Source organism: Rissa tridactyla, chromosome 1 (genome assembly GCF_028500815.1).
Source record: "Rissa tridactyla isolate bRisTri1 chromosome 1, bRisTri1.patW.cur.20221130, whole genome shotgun sequence".
NCBI lineage: Eukaryota > Metazoa > Chordata > Aves > Charadriiformes > Laridae > Rissa > Rissa tridactyla.
Genome location: NC_071466.1, coordinates 105,130,112 through 105,157,302, shown reverse-complemented (window position 1 = coordinate 105,157,302; position 27,191 = coordinate 105,130,112). Strand labels below are relative to the sequence as shown.

Sequence of the window (27,191 nt, the reverse complement as noted above, 5' to 3'; positions counted from 1 at the left end):
TACTAGATAACATGGTGCATCCCAGTTTTTGTACGTTGGCAGCATTGCCAGACTTGGCTGCTTGAATCTTGTGCTTTTGTAACTTGTCACTCATCCATCCTGCCATGCAGCAACTGGGAGGTTATATTACCTCCCTTACCCTTTTATTTCCCACCTCCCTGCTGTTCTGTTTTAGGGCTGGGTGTTGCATGGAAGAGCAAAAGGTCACCTAGTTTTCTGAAGCAAACTGCCTTATATTGATGCCTGTACTGATACATAAGAAGGGGACTAAGAGTTAGTCCTGGAACTTGTTTTTCTGATTTTCACATTCGATTAAAATTATTGCAAAGAAACTCAAGAAACCCACTAGAACAACTATGCCTCTGTGTGCAATTTGGGCATAAAGTGCGATGTGAACTCAAAGCTGTCTTGGTCATGCCCCACTGAATTCCTGCAAGCTGACATCAGGTCAAACAATATAGCGAGAACCAGAAGGGAGAAATCCTGCATTAACAATATGACATGTAATCCTGATCTCCTTATACTGTGCAGCTTTTCATAGCCTTATTGTCTAATGAAATATAGCAGTATTGTAGCTCTCCATCAAACTGAATAAGCAGAAATTGCTATGAACATTTAAATGATCACAGCCAACTAGGAAGATGCTTTCCTTAGTGCTCATGCTGCTTCAGAGCATCAAAGACACTAAGAGATTATAGAGATGCAAAGGAGAGCATAAGAGTCTAGTAAGAACTTTGGTTTTCCTAGTTTTGCAGCTGGGTGAATACAGGTGAATAACCATGTGTAAATAGCCATCCTGGCAGGTCCTGTGTATTCGCATCAGAAGGTCCCAGGGACAGCTTTCTCCCCTGCTTTGCCTATGAGTGAGCACAATAGCACTGCCCAAACAACATTTTTTTTTAAAATGTTAGAGATAGCACACATAATGCATTTCTCTTCAGGATGTTAGGATGTTTCAAAATTTTCCCTGCAATCATCTGCATTAAAGTCTATTTCATATCACTTCAAACTCCACTCACTACATAAGACATGTTATCTCATATTGCAAAAAGATGGCAACCCTTCACCCCACAAAACTGAATAGAGTCATGCTATCCATGTAATTGTTCCTATTCTTTCCTTTACCTCTTGAGGGAGTGGTAGGGAGGAAATTCTAATTTCCTGGCTTGATGATACCTTTCATTTATCTTTAAATTACATCTTAAAAGCCGGAGTTGCTGTGGAGGATGGAAATGAAGAGAAAGGGCACTTTTCCAATTTAAAAATGCTATTACCTATCCACATGTACAATATCTTTCCCTGCAGGTTATAAATCGTACACCTGCTCTGAAAGTTTTTTATTTCCTGTTATGTCCTTCACTCCAAGCAGAACATTATTAGAGAAACGAGGCAGCAGTATATACATCTGACAACAATAAGATGAATGATGTTAGCTGGATGGCACCATGATGGAGAATTGCCACTCATCTCTAGAGCTGCCCAAGAGTGGTTTGTCACACAGATGAGGACAACATTGGTCCATGGGGAAAATGCATTTCGGCATAGACGTGGGTAAGAGCAAGTCGTTTTTGGGGATGCTGCTTCAGCATTTGCATTGTGAAATAAAGCAGTAATGGGATCGGTTCACATCTGGTAGAACAGCATTGCGAAGCGCATCGTAGACACCCCTGCATCGTTGTGCTTGTTCACTTACTGTCATCATGCCATCGAGGAGGCCAGTCTCTGGTTTTGGTGGCGCCTGCAGACGCTCCATTGACCATTTCTCAATGACCGAAGAAACTTGCGGGTTCTCGACATTGAGGAGGCGAAACCCTGTCATATTTACTCCGCTGTATCTGTAGGGTTCCAGGTCTAATGCAAATAGATCCTAAATCACCGTTAAGAAAACAGACAAAACCAGATGTAGTATTTTCAAAGCAAAATGCTTGGAAAGTACAATTAGGCCAAAAAGTGCATTTGATTTTCAATCCAAAGCTTACGTGCTGTTTTTTCCCCTGTGAATGCTCTGCTTGCCTTCAAAGCCTAGTCATGACCGCTTCAGTTATAAATCTGAATAAACCAAAGCTGTGTGAAACTTACGACAAACTACATATCTGCTTTTTGGAATGTAAAAATCAGTTCCCTGTAACAACGCTATTTTGCAAGCAACCTGCACAGCAGTATCTAATTTTAATTTATAGCAGTCCTCTTAACAGTGTTACAGCTCTGACAAACCAACATGAGGTATTAGCTGGCCAATGTCAAGCTTATTTCTCAACTCAGGGAAGGAAAATTCCAAGACATGTCGAGAGCGATACACTTTTACTACTTATGAATCCCATTTTTCTCCTGCCTTGCCTCCTTCAGGTGACTTGCTGCCTGTATGTCTAATGGACGTGTCAGGCCAGTGCACAGTAAGTCCATGTGCTTCAGTGCTCAGCGTTTACAGGGCAGGAAAATAATGGGTATTCCAAGTAATATAATTGTGTGGCACATTCCGCAGCTGTATTTAGCAGGCAGTGGAAATATGATAACTGCTTCTCAAAGCCTGAAGGCTGCTTTTCAAAACAACTTTTTGCTCATCGCGGCAGAGCAGTAAAATGACAAATGTGTTGGTCATGGTTTAATACCACAGTAACCGTCAAAATGCCAACATTTACAATACCACAACACCAAGACACCACAAGTACTGCTTACTGCTTGTTCTAATATGTGCTCTATGCTATCTCACGCATATTGTTAGTGGTGGTTACCACTTTATGTTAGATTGTTTATTGTATTTTTTATTGTATAAAACAGTAAGTTCCACAGTTAATTCTAAATTTTCACATTTTTCATGATGTTAAACTGGCCTCGAAGGGAACTATTTCAAACTACTATTTAAGTTCCAAACAGCTAGATAGTCTTTTCCGACTAATGAATTGACTGTTGGATTCAAAATGATGTTTCCCTTCCATGTAAAATTTTATATGGAAAGGAAATAAAGAATAAACAGATACGCATGATATAATTCAGCTCTTTAGAACTGTTCCAGCAATGTCGGTTCTTTGCTGTCTTTCTAGTCTCCAATGCAAATGGATTGAGATATATTTATATATAGCATATATAGCATATAAGTTAAAATATAGGAAAAATGTGCTGAAATAAGTATTTATAGATTTGTACCATGAAAGAAAATTTAGGGATTTTCTTTTACTATGAAATATCCCAAGTGATTTTATACATGTGTGATTTTGTGTTTTTGTAAGTAAATTAAACATTTTAGCGATGAACCACACGCCCGCAGTGAGTGCTTGACCTCGGCTCCCTGGCAAAGCTGTTCATGCTTTATTTTGTTTCACTCTGATCCACCTGTACCAATGACTCTACTTAAACAAAATACTGCAACTAATTTTAATTTATTAAAGTATTAGCCAGCCCCACAGATACTGCAAAACAGCTTCCTTACAAAATTGTGAGTGCTGGTATTACTGAGGAATGTTAGTACTCATTCTCCAGGGGTTTCCTTGAACAATGGCAACAAAGATCTCCTAGAAAAAGTGGAAATTTTTAGTTGCCTTCCTGCAACAGAGAAAATTCACCCCTAAATCTTTAGTGTTCCTTACCAGTGTTGTAAAAAAGTAGTGGTAGTATTCAGTCATCATTCCCATGGAGAGAATCTGTTGAAAGAGATTGAAAGGTGAATGCACTTCACTCTGGATGCCTTAAGTGTACTGCACTGTCTTTTGAAAAGCATGGGTTAATCTAGAACAATATGTTACAGGTCATGAACACTTGATTACAACAAAACCTACATTTTTCTTCAGGAGCAAAAAAATATCCTATTGTATTTAAATTATGTTTTTATCACCCCTGCTCAGGAAAGAGATTAAAGATTGCAAAACTTCTAGGACAAGAAAAATTACTAGCGATAACGAGAAGCTGATCTTTTAAAAGTGAAATTCTTTACTCTGCACTTCAGAAGCATTAAAAAGGAATTTACTAGCAGACAATAGAATTTGTAGGGAAAAGTGCTTAGGTGCAGATTTTTTTATTCTGCATTACCATGTGAGAACAAGACGCTCAGTGAGTGCTCACTGAAGTAAAGAAAAACAAAAAGAAGAAAGCTTCTATAAATGCCTTTTGTTCCACCTAGGGAATACAGGTCTGCAGGAGGTTGTCAAAACAACTGGTATGAAAGGATTTCTGGTCTGGATTAATTTTTCAGAGTCAGACCTTTTGCACATCTGCAAGGTAAGGATGGCATTTAAATGCATGCTGACTGCCCACCTCAGGCGAAAGAGGATGAAGTTTTTCTTCCCAGCCCTCACATTGCAGGAAACTTCTAGATGGATGTGTTTTTTCCCTCGGTCCCTCTCCAAAAATCATTGGGAATGCTTATATAAAACACCCCTGATGGTGTATAACAGGATGCTCTACAGTTTCAGCCCAGCATCACCTACACTTGTTGCCACGTCCACGCACACTATTACTATGATGCAAGCGTTCTGTCCTCTCTGGGATCTTGTGAAGAGGAGGAGGAATTATGAGCTAGGAAACTACTGAAGAATTCATTAGCATGAAAGTAACATAGACAAAGGTTAAATGTTATTCACTCTTGATCACAGTAACGTAAGAATCTGATATTAATAGTATTTTAGAACACTTTTAGCAGTGCCTGAACAGCTGCTTGAAAGACAGGGGAAAATAGTGTGATTTGGCTTGCGAAAATTCTTTCATGGCAAAAGCCTCTGAAAATCATAGAATCATAAATTCATAGAATAGTTTGGGTTGGAAGGGACCTTTAAAGGTCATCAAGTCACCACCCTGGAAGGGACATCTTCAACTAGATCAGGTTTCTTAGAGTTTCATCCAACCTGACCTTAATGTTTCCAGGGATGGGGCATCTACAACCTCTCTGGGCAACCTGTTCCAGTGTCTCACCACTCTCAGCGTAAAAAATTTCTTCCTTATATCTAGTCTCTATCTACCGCCTTTTAGTTTAAAAACAATTATGCCTTGTCCTATTACAACAGGCCCTGCTAAAAAGTTTATCCCCATCTTTCTTATAAGCCCCCTTTAAGTCCTGAAAGGCCGCAATAAGGTCTCCCTGGAGTCTTCTCTTCTCCAGGCTGAACAAACCCCAACTATCTCAGCCTGTCCTCATAGGAGAGGTGTTTCAGCCCTTTGATCATTTTTGTGGCCCTCCTCTGGACCCACTCCAACAGGTGTATGTTGGGGTCCCCAGAGCTGGATGCAGTACTCCAGGTAGGGTTTCACCAGAGCAGAGTAGAGGGGAAGAATCACATCCTTGGCCTGCTGTTCATGCTTCTTTTGCCACAGCCCATGATGCGCTTGGCATTCTGGACTGCAAGCACACGTTATCAGCTCATGTCCCTGCTACTCCCAAGTCCTTCTCAGCAGAGCTATTCTCAATCCCTTCATCCCCCAGCCTGTATTGATACTGGGGGTTGCCAGTTTTCCAGCAGATATCAGGATGGTTGAAGCCCCGAGCAGGACGAGAGCCTGTGAGTGCGGTGCCTCCTGTAGCTGGAGTACAAAGGCTTCATAAATAGGCTCCCTTTGATCTGGTGGCCTGTAGTAGACATCAACCACAGGGTTCCCTTTGTTGCCTCAGTCTCTTATTCTTGCCCATAGGCTTTCAACCTGCTTGAGGCAATTCTTCAGAGACAGCTCTTCACACTCTACCCATTTCTTGATGTAGAGGGCAACGCCTCCGCCTCTCCTTCCTCGCCTGTCCCTTCTGAAGAGCCTGTAGACATCAAGAGCTGCACTCCAGTCATGGGATTTGTGCCACCAAGTTTCAGTAATGGCAACTAGATCATATCTTTCTAGCAACATGGTGGCTTCCAACTCCTTCCAATCAGTTGTGTGATTGTGTATGGCAATTCCTCACTTAAGAAAAGAAAAGAACCTGAACTTTCTAAGCTGCAGCATATAATAAAAACAGCTCAGTGTTAATCACAAATAACCAATCAATTTCCAGCCACTAAAAATCAAGCCAGAAGGCAAGTATTTTATTGAAATGTTCCACTGAATTTACATGTCAGAATTGCCTTTTTTATTTCTTATTTTATTAATCCTCTTCTATTCCATTTCCTCAAGTTGTTTTATTACCTGTAGAAATAAGCAATCTAGCAATCCTGGAAACTTATATTCCTTCCCTGTTTACGCATAGAAAATGATATATGGTGGCATTGATGGAAACTTTTGCATGCTGTGTTTCCCAGCTGACCTGGCTGGACTTGGCTCTGCTCCCTGGAGCCATTGGATTTCTGTGTCTAAGGTCTCTGCTATGGGAAGGAGGTGCCAGTCAGGATTTTTATGATGCAGGTCTCTTTTGAGCTGAAACTGTATTGAAATAACCCAATTACTTCATATGGGGCACAGACCAGCCACCAGGTTATACAAATGCGGTTTGACCCCAGGTAACCTCTGTATGCCTAAATTTATTTGGTCCTCTACAGGAAGTTCGCAGTTGGTCCATGGTGTTACGTTAGTATGAACACAAGATCATGCTAATAAATGTAAATAGGATACAAATACCCAGGTTTAAATTATCAATTCATTACACTTTTAATTCTAGCCTGAGATAGAAGAGCTGACATCAGGTCATTGCACTTCTGTTATCAGAAGATGTAAATTGCAATCTGCCTGTGTAGAAATAGTAAGACAATGGAGAACTGGGACAATGCTAAGCCATATAATGCCTTTAAATACAAGTTTACATTAACAACACAGATACATTAAGTTGAATGATTATAAAGTGTGTAACCTGGATGTTTGGGAAGCGTTATCTAGCTGTGCTGCTGCAGATATACTGCTACTGGATAGCCAGCTAGTTAATCCAAGGTAGCCCCGTTATTGCTTTCCTCACAAATCCAAGGGCAGTAGCCTGAGAGGAGTGTTTGCCTCCTGAACACATTTTTGATTAAAACTTTTTATGAGAATATTGATTCCCAAGTAATGTGCTATAAACAGAGGTGGCAGGACACACACATACCTGTGAATAACAATGAGTTCAAAAGTGATGCTACAGGACTGTCTTTGAAAACAAAACAGAACCAAAGCCCCTGAAAACCAAAGGCAGCTGCATGTAGAAAGCGAGGTTCAGCCAGCAAGGTTATCTGCCATAACCAAGACATAGGTTCACCGTGGCAATTGCTGGAAGGGTGACATGGATTTGCCAAGGACCCTGCACCCAAGGGCTCCATGAGAGAAGCTCGCTGAAATTCTTCCAAAGGAAGTATTGCAGCATCCCTGAAAGCTTAATCAACATGTTGCTTCTATTTTCTCTATTAATGCTGACTCAATTAAGATATGAAGCTCCAGACAGCTGAAAGAGAGCTTGTGTCATACACACAGTACTAATGTCCTTGTCTGGTTAAGGAATCGGAGCTCATGCTGGATCTGTCCCAGCTGGGCCCTGACCTGCCACTGAGCTCTGCCCTCTCACTTAGCACTGGTCACAAGACCAGCCTTAACTGGCTGTCCTCCCCTCTAACAACCATTAACGCAATTAGTTAACAGTTATATAGCACTTAGACTTTGCTGTGACATGTTAGATCTGTAGACTGACCTAAACAGGGTGCTTTTTATTCATGGATTGTAAAAACTTTGCAATAGTAACTTTTTTATGTTTTAGGGTAACAAGGTCGCTAAGTGAAATTCCCAGTGAAGGACGATTTGATGACAACACCAAATGCCCACTCGGGAGGACGGCATTAGGAAAACAGGAGGTGAAGACAAGTCAAAGCAAAAGCAAGAGGAATGCTGAAGACCCCAAAGCATTAATGACTTCCTAGCCTTAATGATTCGTGGGTGTTCTCAGCAGCAAGGACTCATGTTTTTGCAGCACAGTAGATACAGGGACTGAAGCTTCTAGGAACTACCAGGAGAGAGACTATAATAAAAACATGGTAGGAGCAAAGACTCCTTTCAGGTTGGGACACCTCTGAAGTACCTTGCAAAGCAGCTGCACAGGCTCTTCCCACAGAGCAAGTGTCCCCCCCGACTAGAGAATATGGGCAGAGCAGCCCAGAAAAGAGAAGGGAAAGCAACAAAATTGGTTTATGTGTATATATATGCCCATAAGAAACTAGAATGAGATTTCACTACACATTCCTATTTAAATAACTTTGCATGTAATTATTTAAATAATTATGCATCTGATATAGATGTCCTATTTAAATAATAACAGCTTTTACTTACTGTGGAACTTAGAGGAATGTAAACTAGTGAAACTGGGCTAAAATATTCTGCATTCTCCTTGCAGATCTCCTACCCTTCCTGGACTGTATAAAATCTATTTTTCAGCCAAACTCACATATGGGTTGATTATCAATTATCCTGGCAAGTAAGAAAAGAGACTTTCATCTCTGATTACCCATTTCAGATCAGATGTTTGGGCCTTGTCTTTTGCAGACCTGTACTTTTAGCTGTGGGTCATGAACTGCAATGTGAATCTGACCAAGTATCGGTGGTCAAAATATATGTGTCAAGTGGATAGGGACTGGATAAAAATATTCTCTCTAATGTCTGTAAATTTCTTTGGGCACCCTGTCCTGGCTTACATCATATCCCAGCTCCAACCTACACTTGTTCATCTTGTAAAAAATTCATCACCTCATTTAGAGCTGGTGTCAGTCTTCCCTCAAGGCAGGCTGAAACCAGAGCGACGGTAAAGCGTATTAGCAGGAATTGCATCAAATACTTTGCTTGCTTTCACTTTGCATTTTCCTCACTCATGCTATTTTTTAATTTCATGACCATTAAATGAATGCATTTAATTATCCAATTAATTAGTACCACCACTGTTTTCTAAGATCAGGCAGATACACCATAATGGATAATAGCCCCTCTGTTTCCTTGCTTCTCAAGTGTTTGATATAAAAGGTTTATATTGTGTTTAGAGTGCTTCCCTGGACTCTATGTAGACTCTATGTATTGGGGGAGGTTTAGACTGGATATTAGTAAAAATTTTTACACTGAAAGGGTTATCAAGCATTGGAACAGGCTGCCCAGGGAAGTGGTTGAGGCACCATCCCTGGAGATATTTAAAAGATGAGTAGACATAGTGCTTCGAGATATGGTCTAGCAATGGGTTTTGTCAGAGTTACGTTGATGATTGGACTAGATGATCTGAAAGGGCCCTTCCAACCTAGGCAATTCTATGGTTCTATGATTCTAGACAGCTTTACTTGGACATGACTTAACTCACTGGAAATCTGCATCCCACTCAGTCACAGCAGTGGTCCAGCTGGAGTGGTATAGAGTTCCTCCAACATGGACATGAGCCATATAAAGAAACAACACAGCTAAGAAGAGAGCAGCAGAGCTCTCAGCATAGTGCAGTTGTGACGTTACATAGCCAGGAACCCAAAAGACTGTACTCTGACTGTGCTGCTCTGTCTTCCAAGCTCAGAATAAAGTTTCTGAGGCAATGGCCACATTTATGGACACCTACAGTTAGATTTGGGAACGGAAGTGCACTGCCAAATTTCAGCGAGAATTACCCCTGCCACACCATTTATGTGCCCGTGTTCTTCACTGATGTCTTAACAGATGGCTTTTGCCACCTGATGCCATTCAGCAGGAATCAGGTGGCCAGAAGAGGACATCTCCCCGGAAAAAAACCTTTATAAAATGAATACGAGAGAGGAGAACCAGTGAGCTGAGTATATATCTGCTTCTCAGCTTGGGGCTTGGGGGATCTGGGAGGATTTGCCACTGGTATTTCTCCAGTGGCAGTGAGAACGGAGCTAATCCTGCCTTTTCTTAGCAGAGCCTGGGCTTCAGCCCACCTGTCAAATTACTAGAAGGAGCATACTCAAGAAGTGAGGTTTTGTATTCTCACATTTATTATTGTACCTGGAATGTATACTATGATGACACTTAGTTTTTGTACTTTTGTGGGAAATGAATTAATTATTTTGCTCTTTGTCTGTCACATACTGAAAGTGAACACAGAATTCTTTATAAACTGCTTTGTGAAAGTCCTAAACCTGATTAAATATACAGTACATTTCATAAAATGTATTTTAAATGTGTGGAGGAAGGAGTAGATAATTTAAGGCTAGTAGCAACATAATCTATGAGAGATGACTTTGCCTAGCAGTGAAATCGGTGTCAACTACTTGTGTGTTAGAAGAATAAATTGAAGGTTAACCATAACAACTAAACCTGTTGAACTAAGTTCCTCATACAAAAAGGCAATACCAGACTAAATATAGTACATCCAGAATGTATTGGAAGATTCATGCATAAAACAGATCGCAATTTGCAATAGCTAGATTTAACTGACTTGTGGCATTGCTAACCTAGTCTAGACAGAGCACCAAATCTCTGTCCGCAAAGTATTTCAGGCGAATGTTGTAAACACCAGGTTTTTCCCTAAGAAAGTGTTTCCAGCTTCCTTGCCTAAAGGACTCAGTCCTGCTGGTCTTTGACAAGTTTGGTGGATGCCTTATTTTCTCACATTCTTTCAGGGTGTGAGACATCAGGGATAGACATCAGGGATGTCTATTTTTAGGCTTGGAAAGGAAAGAGATGCTAGGCACCCTCGGAGCAGAGCAGGACAGGCACTGCTGAAGTCAAACAGGGAGGCTCCTACAGAGCTTAAGCAGATCCTGAGCAGGACTTTGGAGATCACAATTTTATCCTAAAAAGCCACAACTGCACTTAGCTCCTGCTTTTGGCATCTAATTCTCCACTAGATCTCTCTCCTTGTCAGATTTGTCCAGTCTTCACAAGTTTTAAAGGTCCATCAACCAAGATTTTCAAGTAGACTATGGAAGTATCAGACCAGATGCAATTTCTTCCATCAGCTCTGATGATGCGGTATGTCTCGTTTGAAAACCCTGCTGGCATAACCTCCTGGCTCAAGTAATTTCAGAATAACCTGATCTCTGTGGAGCGGGTCACTTTGGGCAGCAGAGCTGACAGTTTGTGTGGTTACCTGGTACAGACAAGAGGGCTGTAGCACTCCCTAAGCTGCCATGCACCAGTCGCATGAGGTTACCAACCCCCATGAGGAAATATGGAGAGAAAATTCAAAGTGACTATTGAAAAAGACAGCAATTAATAATCACAATTTCCTCTTGCCCCTTCCAGATCTGGGTGGTGAGAGGGCCAGGCCTCGTTAAGCTGGCTGGGCACTGTGAAAGCCTGTGATCTCTGCAGCATTTCAGAGAAAAGAGGAAATGTGTGAGTTTAGGGAATAGGTTATTCAGCTGTGTGCAGGCTTTGTAGTTTGTTTAAATTAGGTTATTGATTCGCCTGTTCTTGTTGTGCACAAGGAAGAAGCGTGGCTCAATGGTATTTTAGTTGAAGCTATAAATAAGTAAAAGATAGTCTCATTTAAGAGGAGAAGTCTGTCTTTTGTGCTGTTTTGTAAACAATCAGTTTAAGGAGGTAAATGAAGACGTCACCTCTCCTAGGCCCACAGCCCGGAAATGCTGCTGGGTCAGGTAGCTCCATGCCAAAACCAGCTCTGTGTGCTGACTCTTTGAGGACATAACTTCAGATGCGCTAATTCTTTTGGTCCCAGAAAGAGCTTTTAGGCATCCCTTGCCCTTCCTTCCTGGTAAACAAGCTGTGCCATTGCTGGTAAATCTGGAGCATGGGTGCTAGCAGCCCCTGCTTGCAGTGCCGTTGCTGCTGCCACCAACCCCGGCAGCATGGGCACCGCTGGAAGAAGGCCCGCAGTTTTTCTGCCCTGTCTGTGCCCTTCTTCCACACTTACACCAGCTTGCAGGCAGGCTGGTGGCTGGCATGCCTCACTGCCCCGGAGCAGGGAAATGTGGCTGGAGCAGGTGAGAGGTGGCCTCTTGCCTCCTTTCCACAGGCTTGGAGGAGGAGAGGGATGTTGCCCACCTTGGCTGGGGATTGTCCAAAGGAGATGGAACAGATCCTGGTGCAGAGGGGACACCCTTGGCCTTGGAAGGGGGGAAATGCAGACCTTTGTGTAAAGCTTTTTTTGAGGGGGGAACCTGTGCAGGCTCAGAGGGTGAGGAGGACACAGGCATTGAGCGTAAGCAACGGTGGGTATGTGCCTGTGTGACCCTGCTGCAGTTTTAATCTCTAAAATACCCTCCACCATTCAACCCACTGCAAATCACTTCCTTTATTTGTCTTCTCCTGCATGACCTACTAAACACCTGCTACATTATTGTAAATACAGTAGGCAGACAAGAAATCGTTGCTTTGGGGACGAGTTTAGGTGACTGTTGGCTCTGATTCCTACTCCTATTAGAAATCTTACATACTTTAACAATGACAGGTATTTTTCTCATAGTACCTATTGGATCATTTACAAAGTCAAAAATATTCTCTACTAACATTGCAGAGTTTTCTTAAAATAATTTCTATAGTATTCTCTTTAATATATTGTTTTCATTTAGTGTAAAATCATATAGGGGTTTCTGTGTGCAGTGATGAGAATGTGAACCATGGTACCTCAGGTAGCTAAGTTACAGATGAGCCACACGTGAATTCAGAGCCCTCCACACCTTCCCATTTCACAGCTGCCTTTGACAGTGAGGAACTTCAACACCTGAGTTACTGCTGCTAGCATCTAGATTCAGCCACAGAACTATCTATCTCATATAAAAGCCATTTTTCCTTTCTTTCTAGCCGATATTTATGTTGCTTCCTTTCCCGCAGCTCTGACCCACAGGTGTACCTCTCTTAATTTTCCTGTTTTCTTCCACACTGCCATTCACCATCCTTCTCTGAGTTCTTAAGGCATTGGAGAGCATTATCTGTATCTGCAGCCTGTCAGTTGTCTCCCTGATCCATTTCCCACACAAACCGTTCTGCCACTTTGCCCTGTCTTAGCGCATCTTTTAGCACTTCCTCTTCTTCTTTTGACACTAAGGTTATTTGCCTTTTTTTCCCCATACTCAGCCTGGTATTTTTGAAGCTTTGTGCCTCCTGCAGTGTGCCAGACATCTGCACTTTCTTCTTGCAGATCCTTGAAAATTTGTGTTGGCAGTTTAACTCTTCCCCCACAGTTCTCATTTTGGAGCAGCTTGTTCCTGCTGTCATGTTTTAATGCTTTTGGACAGCCCTACGGGAAGCAGAGTGAGGGGACAGCAGCTCTTCTGTCCACCCCCCTTATCAATGAATGCCGCTTGCTACAGTGCGCTCCCCATCCCATGGGAGAGCATCTGCATGATTGCGCACCCTCCCCTTGCTCTTCCCTCACATTCCCAACATCATGCCTGCCTCTGGCCTTGCTGTAGCTTAAATATACAACTTGCACCAAGAAAACCCTAAAACTGAGTACAGGCCAACTTTCCTGACAGCAATAAATCTAACTCCACCAGCTCGTGGGGACTTGTGTGCTGTTCTCAGCTGCGTTGCATCTGATTTGGGACACGATCCTGCATGTCTGTATTCACAGGACCAAGATTCTCCAGTCTGGAGAGGATGGTTTCAGGCTCCTCAGACTAATGCAACCAGTAAGTTTTCTGTCTTACTTTGATACAGAATGCTGTCCTGCATAACTTTAATATTTCAGCAAAATATTCTGGGTTGGAAGCATAGGTTTTAACCTTTATGGGACAGCCCATATCTGTACATTTAGATTAGTGGAAGCTCTCTGTTGGTCTTCTGGGATCAGTGTTTCCCATTAGACCAACTGACAGTAAAAACAACCACCCCTCATATCTACAAAAGGAAAATGCCATTGACAATGTATTATATTGGTATTGCTTGGTATTATTGTCTATAGGTCAATGAATTGCTGGAGCCAGTGCTTTAGACTTTGATTGTCTAGAAATATATAGTAAGTGACAACAGTAAATTCTAATTTACACCACTCTTTGTGCGCCCTTGGTAACGTCCCAGCCCATTAACATCAGGCTTTCTGGAGCTCGTCCTTGCCTTGTGCGGCTGTCCCAGCTCTCACGCTTAGGTCAGGGCTATGTCAACCCTTGCACAATAGCCTCTCTTTCTGCTTTAAGGTACACATTTTTGTTCTGATACTTTCTCCATTCCATCTTCTTGCTCTACCAGAGTTTAAAACGTAACGAGGTAGTGCCAGCAGACCAAATCTCGCTTTGTTACAAGGAGGTGAATGCAGAGTTACGCTCCTGTCTGCAGTGGATTAATGCCCTGTTGTTACTGTAGTCAGCATTGAACCTGACGCGCAATCTCTGTGGAGGTGATAGCTCAACGTGAGCCGCTCCCCAAGCACTCCAAAATGGGCTCTTTCTTTTTTTGTAGGGGAAGACATAAAACCTGTATTGATTAAACCAGGACAAGCTAAAAAAAATGCAACAATCTTCCTAGCCAAGTAAAACCTGAAGCATTAAAAAGAAATGCATATTTCCTTCTGAGGAATACCTATGGGCTTCTCTTCAGACATCAATCCTGCTGCTGGTCCTTATGGCTCTGTGAAGCCCTGAAGTCTTGTGGAGTGCTCCGATGCTGCTGCATGTTCTGTAACAACTTCTGTCCCTGGTATTAACAAGCCTATGTCCTAATTGGTAAATGCATTCAGTTTTAGTGTTTTCCAGAAAATGAAAACCAGAGAGGCTGACAACTTTCAGGATACAAAATGAATGTCGTGCTTTTTCACCTCCTTCCCCTTACCTGCTTAAGGATTTCTGCTGCCGTTTCATGTGAGCAATCAAATATCACATAGAACTCCTTGCCCTTCTTCATCTCCTTGAGTAAAGGCCTGGCGTCTTTATTCCCAGAGGGCAGTTGGCGGATTTTTATTTTAATGTTGTATCTAGAAGGGGCTTTGATGAGCTCTTGCAGGCGAATTAGACCTGAAAAACGATATGCAATTATACAACTAACCATTCTGTGCAATGAGTATTTATTGTCACTTAAACAGATTCTCTTATCAGTCCCAACATATTTCACATACCCAAAGGGTAGTTGTTAGCATCATAGTTGCCAGCCTCCTAACTACTATTATTATAGCTTTTCCTTTTCCTACTTGGCTTCAACATCTAAATATTCTGAAATGTATTTTTAATTGGTTGACTATAGGATATGTTTCTATTGATTCTATGTTGCTACAGCTTATTGCAAAAAGGATGTAATGCTTCTTCCCTGGCAGCTAATTATTATTTCAATACTAAACAACAAGAGCACAGAACTGAAGAAACCTCCTTACTAACTTTCCTACCTATTGTCAAGCATGAGCAGATGACGAGTCATAGAGGGAGAAAAACATTCAATAGCCAGAACCTCCGTCACGGTTCACTTAGAAGTCAGTGGTTGACCTGAGTGGCTCTTACCAATTATCATTCTTAATAACCATCCATACGGCTCTCATTGTCCTCATTTCAACATATATAGCTATACCCCAGAGGAGGAGCCTTAAATTTTTCTGAACATCATTTTAGAGACAAAAAGTCTGAAGGCATAGTGACTTGCATAAGGTCACTCAGCAAGTATGAGATCTTATAAAGAACTGAAATGTTTTGAGATCCAGCTCTATGCCTGTGAACACAAGAACATGATTTCTAAGACGATGTCTTCGGCTAATACAAAACTACATGGCTTATTTGAAGTCAGTGGAGCTCAACCAGTTGAAGATTTGTCCAAGTATTTAAACACAATGCAATTCTACTAGCTAATTCAGCACTCCTATGTAATTTGTACTGCCTCCAAAACCTAAGTAAGATAGTTAAGAGTTCTTTGAGGTGTGTGATTACAGTCTCTTTCTCATTATCCATGAATGTAATTTACCCACAAAAAAATCATGATCTCCTGCTGAGTGAAAGTAAAAGGCTGCCTTAAAAATATGCATAAAGAGAGAGAGAACACAGGCAAGAAGCACTTCTTAGTCAAAAATCAAACAAATTATTAATATGAATAAAATCATTGCTCTCCTGCCGGGAGTGGGTATATATTTGTTTTGTGTGTGAATGTCCTTGGTTGAATGGTCCAATGATAGATATATATGAGGCAACACGAAGCATCACTACTTCTTCTGAGGTTAGTGAGTGATTGCTATGTTGAGAACTTTTGGCTTTCACTCAAGTACTGGCAATATGTTTTGAAAAAAATAATCTTTCCCTCCGCCTTCAATGCTGGGTCTGTTCTTTGTGGGTTTTCAAGTATCAACAATCAATATAGAATATTAAGCATCATGAGTATTCAAATGTAAATTACTGCACGCGCTGTGAGATCGGAGCCTGGCTGGAAGCCAGCCTGTGTAAATATGAAACAATTTGAGCTCATTATTATGAGAATGGGGCACACGCTTCCAACACTGACTAACAAATAGGGGAGTTTATGTAATCTGTCTGTAAAGCTGTAGCTTGGTTGTACCATGCACTCATGTGTTCAGCCCTTGACCGCAGTGCCTTGGCCACTAGAACAAGTGGCTATTCTAAGAGGGAAAACCTAGATTTGGGAGGAAGAGTCCAGCATGCAGGGAATCTTGCATCTTATCCACAGCTTTAGACTGAGTATTGTTGTTTCTCTTTCCAGCAACAAAAAGTACTTAAGTGCAAGTGAGGTGAAGAGCTGAAGAAAAGGATTTGCCCACTCACCTCCATCTTCTTTTGGGGGGAAGGAAAATGCCGTGTGCCTTAAAATATCTGCTTCTGCCACATGAGACTTGGACCTTGCCCTTCACATCACTTCCTACTGCCACATGAAGTGAAGGTAAATCCTGTGGTCTCTGATATTGATGGATTCAGTAAGCTTTGGGGCTGGATTTCCTGCCACAACTAGTATTAGTGTGATAGTGTGTGTTGGTAGAAATTGTTCACCTCCCCATTTCCCTTTTTTTTTTAATTGAAAAAAAATGTATAGTTAATTCAGACAAACTTAGAATTGAAGAAATGCTTTTACTGCTTTGGGAGAAAGTTCTCCTTTTTATTAGAAAACTGTGTTAGGGTTAGCAAAGTTAGATGTCTCTTGCAACCAAATTCAGTAAGAATTCAACTTCTGCCCTGTGCAAACGAATTGAACTGATATGACAAAAAGATTTGGTTCCCCTGAGCCTTAAGGAAATGCTGGTAGAGCAGGCCAACAAGTAGTGAAAGTCAGGGATTCTAACAGAAGTTGAAGAATTTATTGTAGTTGCCCTTCTCTGCACCTGGTAGGTTAAAGTTATTGAATTCAGGGAAGATAGATCAAAAGCAGAGTCACACCTGAACTGAAGGTAGTGTTATTCTTTTTGTTTGAGTTGTTGATAACTGAGACAAAGTCATGTGTCTGTTACAGATCAATATGCCAAATAACAAAGTGAGAAAGTGGGATATTAGAAGGGATCTATTAGAGACCACTAAATTAAACCAGAGAACAGTATGTCTACCCAGTTCTAGCATGTGGGAAGATAAACCATAATTTATGGTACCTAAGTTTGGGAAATGCATGCTTAATGCATCATGCAGTCTATTGCAAGGCTTCGTTAGATCATCTTTAAACCTCAGAAGACAATTTTTTGCTTTACACAAAGGCATTGCACTTGATATAAACTAACTCTTTTTTAACACCTTGATAAAAAATAAAGAGGAATTAATAATCAGAATGAAGGCTGATTATGGGCTGGGGACTCTGAACATAACATGGATTATGCTTAATATGGAAAAAGGAGCACAGTTTCAACCTGAAAAATACATACATTTGCTTAGGAGTCTTACTTTTCCCTAGCATTGGAAAGCTATAGGCGTTAATGAACATGATAAGAATTTCAGAAAGAGAAAATTGTGAGATGTTTAAATAAGTATTTACTCTATAACCAGAAGCCATTAATTTACTATCGAGAAAGATGACTTTGGCTGAAAGTCCATCTTTCAATGGCACAGTAAGGACAGCAATCAGAAATAAAAATCAGCTGTAATGTGCTTTACTATTAATATTTATACTGAAGTCTAAGAGACAAGACGGTAAAAATCTGATCAGCTCAACTCAAGAAACATGAAGGAATTTTGAAAGTGTATTTTAGGAACAAAATAACAAAATACAAGCTTTATAATTGCTGTAGGTCCCTTTGGAGGAGACATAATGTTGTTTAACATGGTGCATTTGGTACCATTTAACACGATATTTGATAAGGAGCAGGATGAATAAGTACTTCCTATTCCAACTGTAATTTTTAGCACCATTGGTTGCAGGTTTTCAAGACCTGCTTATATAAAATTTGCTTATCGTTGACAGTCTTATAGAGTCCACTTAGTAGATTACTAACACTTAACAACTAATGTGATAAATAATGGAATCTTGAATGAATTGTAGTAGACTGGAAAACAGTGCTAATGTTTCATCAATATCAGAAAGGGTATGTGAGGTAACATAGAATGGCTTACTCCAACGTAAGCACTGGACAAGTTAGGAGTAAAGCTGATATGGTGGTAAAATGCTGAAGAATGAAAACTTGGGACTATAATTAAAAGAGACGTTAAGCTGTCAAGGGAAGATAGTTCTGTATCACACCAAGTGCCTTCAGTTGGTGTTACAAGTTCTGTTGACACAGGTACCTTTCTAGATGTGAAGCACTTGCCCTCAGGAGGTGTCCATCTTCATGTATCACACAACCTGCTCATGAAAAATGTGGAACTAGAAAAGAATCATTTGCCAGATCTCAAAAAGCAGATGTCAATGGGAAAGCCTTGTTAAACAGTGGAGGTCTGTGAAGGTTGTTGCTAAGCCATTCACACATTTGTAGTGCTCTTGTCTCTGTATGCACTTCAAAATCATTGACTGGAAAAAAGTTATGGCTGAAAAACATTTGGATGACAAAAAATGTCAGCATGGTAAATAGCATTTGAGATAAGGAGGGTGGGCACAAGCGATTTGGATCATTTGGAAACATGAGCTCACTCAGATGAGCTGTTTTTTTTAACATTGCTCAGTCCAGACTCATAACCGCACTTTCATTGATGGATGTGTCCCTGCAGCTGTGAAAACTGTAACTACTGGAGGTGGGCAACTACAGTTTGGCAAACTGGCACAGTATGTGGCCTCTGTGTTGGATCTGGCCATGATGGCATGTGGGCTTGCAGCAGTGCTGTAGTGTGAAGGATGAAAGCAGGATTTTCCATGCTTAACCCTTCAAAATAGAGTAAAACCTGGAGCAAGGCTAATGTCAACCTGAATAATCTGAGAATGGAAGTTCATTGGTACAGCTATGAGTTCATTGTTTGTTTAGGAATAAAGCTGCTCTTCACATACAATTAGTCTCTAAGAAAAAGATAGGTCAATATGTTTTTTCTTCTTGTAGTGTAACAATGTCAAACATGAGAGATGAGGAATAAAAAGAGCTCAAGCTAAATGGCATCACTCTAACTCAAAATCCAAAGACTATTTATATTGATCAAAGTTGACCTGTTTACTTTCCTGACTCCAAGTTAATAAGATGATTGATGATTAATTTACTTTGTAAATACCTCTGCAAATGAAGTCTCGTTAATATCAGTCATTTTTGTAGCTGAACACGTACACAACACTTAGTGCTTTGGAATGCTAATTTGATAATGGAGTAGTCTGAAAAAGACCTCTATTTGTTTATCTATGAGTGTATTTTGGCATATTGTGCTAGGAGCCCAGCAGAAATCCTGCTGAGCTAGACCATCATAATGGAAATGCAAGCAGACTGCTGCAGTAAGCCCAGGCTGACTTGTTCTTTCTCTTCTACCTCCAGCCCTCTGGTGCACTCTCTGAGTCCAAGGTGAGCAGAATATTGGCACTGAGGCCCGCGCTTGGATCCAGGAGGAAATATGCTTCTTTTGTGGTGTCAACAGTACAGTAAGAAATACAACATTTTTAGCCTTAAAATTGAGGTTTGGCTTTTTTTTAAAAAGCAGAATTCTGTCTTTCAGACATGTTTTTACAGCACGATTTTAATAGGCATGCTTTTTTTTTGCATACCCTCTTTAAAGGCTTAGGCAGATGCCTGAGCTCATGACTCATCCAGGTTTGTTTCGTGCCATTATCAAAGAATCAATTTAAATGTTACTTGCACATCTGTAGAGCTCTATAAGGTGTTATGCTTCTGTGGGCAATGGAAGAGAAAGGGGAATGCAAGTCTGAGAGTGGGGCTGACAGTGAAGTGCTTAATTTGCACCAATGACCGCTAATGCACAACAGGATTTTTCAGAAATGTGTAGGGTTCAGCTGCACCTTTACTGTAAAAAGATAGTGTTGAAGGATGGTGGAGAGAGCTCACAGTGGAATAACTACCAGTGGAAGTCTTATTTAGTTGGCTCTGTTTACTTCACCTCTACAGAGATGATGTCTCCAAGAAAATCTTTGTTGCTACTTAGAATGTGTCCTTACCTGTAATCAGTTGGCAGGCCTTGCTTAGAGCTTCCTATGGTTTGAAAGGAGAGCTATAGACCTCTCTGAGCTTTTAATGGCTTGTTTACATGCAAACCTTTTCTTGTGAAGCCAGATTATGGACCCTTAATCCATGACTGAGCCTACACTGTAGGAGGGATTATGTTCTCTGCGGTCCTGCTTGGAATAAATTTTGGTGTGCAATCCTGCTGGACAGGACTCCTTCTGACAGCAGTTAGGTAGGCAGTTCTCTCAATGACCAGAGCAGCTAAAACATTTCTCAGAAAAAAATACAGTACAGTATATGGCATCAGCTACAGTATAGGTATCAGCTACACAAGCCTATATATGTAAAGTCATGCAACAGTGGCTTAGACTTCCTTATAACATCGACGCTCTTACACAGTCTCTGTGTATTAAAAAAAAAAGTTCTAGTCTCTGATAAGCTTTTAAATCACTTGTTCCCAGGAGTGAGCTTGTTATTCTCTTTTTAATCTTTTTTTTTTCGCCCCCGCTGTGAACAAAAAGGGACATGTTACCGATATTGATTGTCCGTTGTATGTCGCTGGACAGCTATGACTACTGTGTGCCCCAGGGGGAGGTTCTTGTCACAAAGAATGAACGATCTTCTCTGAGATAAGAGTCCCAGGCTGGAAACATTTACATGAATTGCAACTTTCAGATTCAGTCTTTAGTACCCAGCTGACAAGTGGGTTGACTGTTTCTGAGACAGTTTCAAGGAACAAGGTAGTCTCTACATTAAAAATGCTGCAGTTTGAACTTTTGGTTTTTAGGTGCACCCTTTTTAAGATCAACACCTCATTGAGAGGGGGAATCCCTAATCAGCCCCACACTAGAACATTTATCAGTTTGAAGCTGTGTTATTTGTTCTACAAATAGGAAGCAAAACATGACTGAGTATTCAGAATCCAGAAGCTACCTCCTGGTGACTTAGGGTCTGATGAAATGAACAGCTTTCCAAAAGCCATAGCAGCAGCAGGATAGCTGAGCCATAAGAGACCTTTTTCTTCTATATTTTGGGGAAAACCGCTTTAAGTAGGCCAAACTGAACTATCACAGGCACTCTCTCTCGCAGAATTTATTCATGTGTGTACAGGAATAGAAGTACATGATCTGCAGCGCACCAGCACTACTTACCTGTGCTGTCTTCATACACTACTGTTACAATTTTCCAGTTGTAGTATAGTACAAGATCCAAAACTGCTCTGCTGATGGCTGCATAGTCTGGATAGAGGTTGATATAAAATGCATCTTTGTTATCCACTGTAGGGTGCTTCCATCGGGTCTGAATATGTGGGACTTCAAGTGCATTGCAAATGGACTGCACCGCGCTGACGGAGGAGCTGTGGGAAGGTCCGAACAGAGCAGCTACGCCAAGAGCGAGCTGGTCACATGCTGAGGGGGAGAGGAAGGGAGAGGAAGAAGCTGTCAGTTGGCAAAAGCACGTAACTTGTGTGGTGTTCACCGAGATCACTTACTCTCCATCCATCCCCATCATTTCAAAGTCAGAATGGGTCACCATGTTTCTCCCAAACCCACTGAGAGATTTGCAAACAGTTCCTGAAAATGTCTTTACTGATTAGCGTCAAATCCTAGAACCTGCTTGCTACAAGCAAAAACCAAAACGACTTCAGATTATTACCTTCAGATCACATTGCTTCCTAAACTGCCTTTCTCAGTACGGCATTATCCTGGAGAAATCAGGAGCTTTCTGGCTATGGGCTTGCCAAAGGGATGTTGTATGAATTAAGTTTCATGGCAGTGTATCAGGAAATACGTTCATGGAATCACAACACACACTATACGGATTCCCTCTGTGACTGCCAAGCTTCTACGAATGTGAGTTGCTTTAATTTCAGGCTACTGAAGGAATATAAACAGTAAAGGACAGTATGATTCATGGCGCTCCATAATCTGTGTTTACAAAACAGGCAGTAAAGGCTAAAGCCCTCAGTAATGACACAGGGAAATAAAGAACCAACACACACTGACATTTTAATACCTTTCCAAATCAGTCAAATGCTAGTATCAGCAAAGGTTTCCTTCTCCTTGTGCCTATATCTCAGCCAAAAGAACCCCTCCTGTAGGTGTCTTTTCATTTTTCTTTCCCTCCCATGTCCTTTCAGGCTAACAGAAGATGAAGTAATATTAAATTACTTTTGTCCATTAGTAAAATTTGCTGCAAATGTTTCTAATAAGGTCTTTATCAACTGGGAGAAAGGTTTGCACTGAGTTACAGTGCTGTACTTTTTGTAAGGTAGTTCTTTGTGGAAAATTTAGAAATTATGGTGATTGGATGAGATACTAAGTACACAAACATCCACAACGAGTTGAGATTTTTAAAACTAATATTTAGCGCTCTGATCGTAATAGAATATGACAGAAAATCAATTATTTTCTGTTTTCAGTCTACAAATGAATGTTTTACAGACAGCATAAAAGGCACAGGCTATCAAGGTTTAATTCAGAAGGCTTCTTAATGGATCGCAGGTTTTAACGTGCAAATTGCATAAATAATATCAATAATTCATGATGAGAAGAAATTACTACTGTCTGAATGGATTCCTTGCACGTAGATTTACAAAAATATTTATAATGAACTCCTTCCTACAGCATATAGTTCCAGCATGTATCTGACACTTCAAAAAGACTGCAATAAAGAGAATTTAAAGCCATTTTCAATGTTCTTTGAAAATGTTCTCCTTTTTCCCAGTCTTTAGGAAAAACCTAGAGAACCACGAGGAGAATTTAGTAACTTAGGTGTTTGAAAGGTGACCGCTCACCAGCATTCTAGCATAATTCAGGATGTGAAACATGTTTATTTACCAGCCTTCATTTGCCTCATAGCAGCCACACCTCTTGCCACATAGCAAGCGTATCTTGTACCATTTACAGTGATAGATGTTATAGTAAACTGCAAAGCACATCTGCAAAGTCTTAGTGGCTTATGAGTCTTTCTCCAGACTTGTTTGCATGAGATTGTGTGTACACCATGTAATTCCAGGAACCAGATTGCTGTACATAAAATTTTAGCAAACTTCAATGTTGCCTCCTAGAGGTGAAGAAACAGACTGTCCTTAAGGAGAGTTGTGACTTTTTTCCCCTTTCTGTTTTGGTCTGCAAGTAAATTAGATGCAAATAAAGTGGACCATAATTTTCCCTCTGAGAAAAATAAAAGAGTAGGCAAAAACCTCCAGAACTGTCTACTCCAATTCTCATAGTTGTTTATAACAGAGAAATTTACTTCTGTCTCTAACCCTATGAAGCATTAATATTTCAGGACAGGGACACTACTGGTCTCTGTTCTTTAAAGCACAATAGATACAATTTGTTATGAATAATGGATATCTGTGTGTCTGTGCTAATTATGGGTTGTGACATCCCACTGCGCTCCCTGTTAGTCCGTGATCATATTCTGCAGGATTCCAGGTGGCAAATCTATTTTTTGGAAAGAAAAATGGGTTGGACTTGCCACCTTCCATCTGGGGCTCCTAGCACGCAGACAGTATGTAGGTGTTTCATCAGAAACTACATGACAAGTCCAAGCCCGGCTTCATTCTTAGTTCAAATAACTTTGCAAGATGAATTTTATGTTGCCATTCATATACACACATGTTACAATCAGAGCAAAAAAGGAGACCAGGCTGGGGAAAGGTAGCATAGAACGTGTATGGTACTGACACAGTAATTGAGATAATTACCTCTTCTTGAGGCTTCAAAACTATCAAAAAGGTTAATTCTCTGGATGTCATAGGTTAATGTGGTATTAGGCATCAGTGTTCTGTTTCTATTAATGTTGGTGACTGCAAACTTGAAAGCCAATTCTTCAATATTAACAGGTTCATTTTCCACAGTTTCGAATATCCCTCCTGTTGAAACAGAGATAAATGAGAAGTATTATTCACCTCTTCATCACTGTATGTAAAAAGAGAAAAATAAATTATGAGCAATAAAAATCTGAGTGTTCATAAAGGAAAACAGTTAAAATTGCTGTTAAAAGCACTACAGCAAAAGCATATTGGATCATTAGTTTTTATCTACAATGTCACTGTAGGTTAACTCAATATTATGAATGTTGCATAGACAAACATCTGTGAAACATGATGCATGTTTATTATTCAGGCTTTTCAAAATAAAATTTTTAAATGCTTGTGAAAACTTCTATTGAATTCCCAACTAATGAAAGTAGTGATATTCACAGGTCTTGTTCCCCCTGCTCCTATCTAATCTATGTTTAGAGATGAAACCTGAATGTGGTGGAGATGTTTTCTGAACTGTTTCTGCAAATCTTGGCGATAACAGGATCCACGTTCAGAAGTGACTTAGGACTTTGAGTAGAAATGGACTGAAAGTTTCCACCTGAGGTCGGTGTCTTAGTAGGGCTTTGTCTTTTTATAAAACTTAGGCAACATTGTTGGCCATTTCTCAGTTTGCTCAGAGAGAAGTGAGTATTTTTCCTTTTTTAAAGCTCATTGCTGAATGAACTGAACTTGTTGATACAGAACATAACTGAGCCACACGCTGCTCCCACAGAAGATTTCACCTCCATGCCAAAGTGTTGAGTGATCTCTCCAGTGGTGTAGCATCTACTGGTACCATTATGGCACAAGTTTAAAAGTCTTCTTCCAAGTAAAGTGCTAGATCTAGCACAATTGTTCTCAACTTCCTATCGGTCATCTAGACTCCTCTTCCAACATCTGTTTTGAACTATTTGAACAAAGATGTGTCCCAACCCATTCTGTCCAATCCCAGCTGGGCAACTGCTCTTTGAGTGCTGCCCATTTTGCCAGGATATATTTTCTGGCTTTCAAACTGAAATTGTATACACTTCTTGCTCCTTTAAAAAAAAAAAAAATTATGTGAATCTGAGCTTTTCTTTAACCTGGAAGCAAGTTTTCCAGAAGAGGACCTGTAAATAACCAATGTGAATTTTGGAAGCATTCTGAATGTTTTGGCATATACTCTGAGATGGGGAAGGTGGCTATGTTTCAAGTCAACAGGCTGTCCCACTTACACTGGGATGTCTACACCCTCTAGCCTCTAGAGACTTTATTATGCCAACAACACATTCAGGCTGTCTAGGAGCACTGGGATTTGATGAATGCATAACAAACACAGCTAATTTGAAAAAAAATAGCTCCTTTAAACAGCAATCTCCAGCTTCAGTACTTGATTTTGCAAGTATAATTTACTCATTTAGTGCAAGTCACTAGAGAATACTTTGGATTTCTCAGTTACATATTTTCCCATTTCCCCATGTGAAATTTGAGCCCTAGATATAGCTTTATATTTTCTGAGCATCAGAATGTATTCAGCTAATGCTCTGCAATCTCTTGCAATTTTGATGTCACCAGTGTAGGAATAGTGCAGTCATTAGCTGACAATCAGGAAATGGGAACACAGTGGAATTAAAACCTGTTTCGAATTTTAACTCAGCAATGAAAACACTGGAGGCTATCAATCCCAAGTTGGCAATGTAATCTCTAGCTACTCTTGAATACACAGCATTATGTTATCTCTCAAACCCATTTATAACAGTACCTTAGCATGACTTCAGCAATTTTGCCTACTTAAGCAATTTTCTTTTTCACCATATGTATTTCTCATTTACTATATGCATGTATCAGAACCTTAAAGACTTTCCTATTTTTTTTCCCCCTCCATCATAAAACATGATTTTAGGAGACTGTGACACACAGAAATAGCTGGAAAAACAGTTTAAGTGCTGGTTTGGGAACAAAATGTAAAACCTCACGTGGAATGCTGACAGTCAGGAGGATTTTCCAGATTTACAAACTATAGGATTACCAGAAGGAAAAATATCTAATGCCTGTTCTTTCAGGTCTTATAATTCATCATCTCAATGATGATACCAACAAGTTTATTACTTTCTGATTAAATAGAATTTGCTTTCCCTCCTTTCACCTGAGGAAGACAAGTATTTTCAGTTAGCTATAATGCCAGCTTGGGCTTGGGCCAGCAAGATACAACTGTTGTGTTTTGCTTACTAGGATTAGCAGGACACTGTTTTGTAAGGCAAGGTGGAAGTCACTGAGTACAATGGGTAGCCTGGGATAACTTACTAATAAGACAGAGTGACCACCATCTCTCCACACTTGCAATAGAATGGATCTCTTCCCACTTGATTTTGGCAAAACTTCTTCTCCGTCTTGGAAACTATTATTGTGCTGTCCTTGTATATTTTTTTTTTTTTTTTTAATTAAAACAACTTCTTTCAACCACCCTTGAGGTAAACTTCATACCTTGCATTCACAAGCACTTTCTCATTTTAGGAACAGAACTTTTCCCAGACCTCTAATAACTTGCCTATTAAATGGAGATTAATTTTAATTGATGTATATCGATGAACTATTTATACTTCACTAGCAGAATTTTGCAGAATTTTTGCTTGGTCCCTTTTAAAAACGAGTAGAAGCTCACTGGGCAGAGGGAAGGAGTGAAGGAAAGGCAGAGCCACGGAAAGAAGGAAAGCATTGCTTGGATATGTTTCCTAAGCAAACTAATCAAACCTGCATATGCACTATCACATATACATCAAATATATTCGGACAGGTCTCTCTGAAAGTCAGCTGTATAATCAGTATGTTGGTACCCCTTCAACATATTCTCCAGGTTCCTTTTGTACGTTAACATAGCAGTAAAACACTTACGGACAACTTTGGTTGCACATTTTAATTTGCTGGTGAGATACTCTGAATAGATCTGGTGTAAGAACAGGACAGATAGTCAAGAGGTTCATAACTTTACACAGGAAATTTAGTTCAGCTGAACTGGAGATGCTGCATAGGGTGCCATTTAGAGCATCTGAAAGCTAGCGCTCCCTCTCCCCGCTAGGATGGGGAAGTTTTCAGATCACAAAAGTCACTCTTCCAAGTCAGTAAATGTTTACTTGACTGAATGCTCTCCTGATTAAACCC

The 27,191-nt window shown here is 40.4% G+C and overlaps 1 protein-coding gene across 6 annotated transcripts in view; it reads right to left on the bottom strand.

Annotated features, from left to right (window-relative positions):
* GRIK1 (glutamate ionotropic receptor kainate type subunit 1) overlaps nt 1-27,191 on the bottom strand; it is a 174,346-nt gene that overhangs the window by 55,551 nt on the left and 91,604 nt on the right. For all 6 annotated transcript variants that reach the window (XR_008466406.1, XM_054201258.1, XM_054201267.1 and 3 more), the window contains exons 2-6: nt 23,955-24,122; nt 21,391-21,648; nt 14,578-14,759; nt 3,585-3,638; nt 1,694-1,867 (exon numbers count right to left, since the gene is read on the bottom strand). Coding sequence is in view for 5 of the 6 variants with exons in the window: in XM_054201258.1 (XP_054057233.1) it covers nt 1,694-1,867; nt 3,585-3,638; nt 14,578-14,759; nt 21,391-21,648; nt 23,955-24,122 (836 nt within the window). In the remaining variant the exon portion in view is untranslated. The remainder of the gene's footprint in view (nt 1-1,693; nt 1,868-3,584; nt 3,639-14,577; nt 14,760-21,390; nt 21,649-23,954; nt 24,123-27,191) is intronic.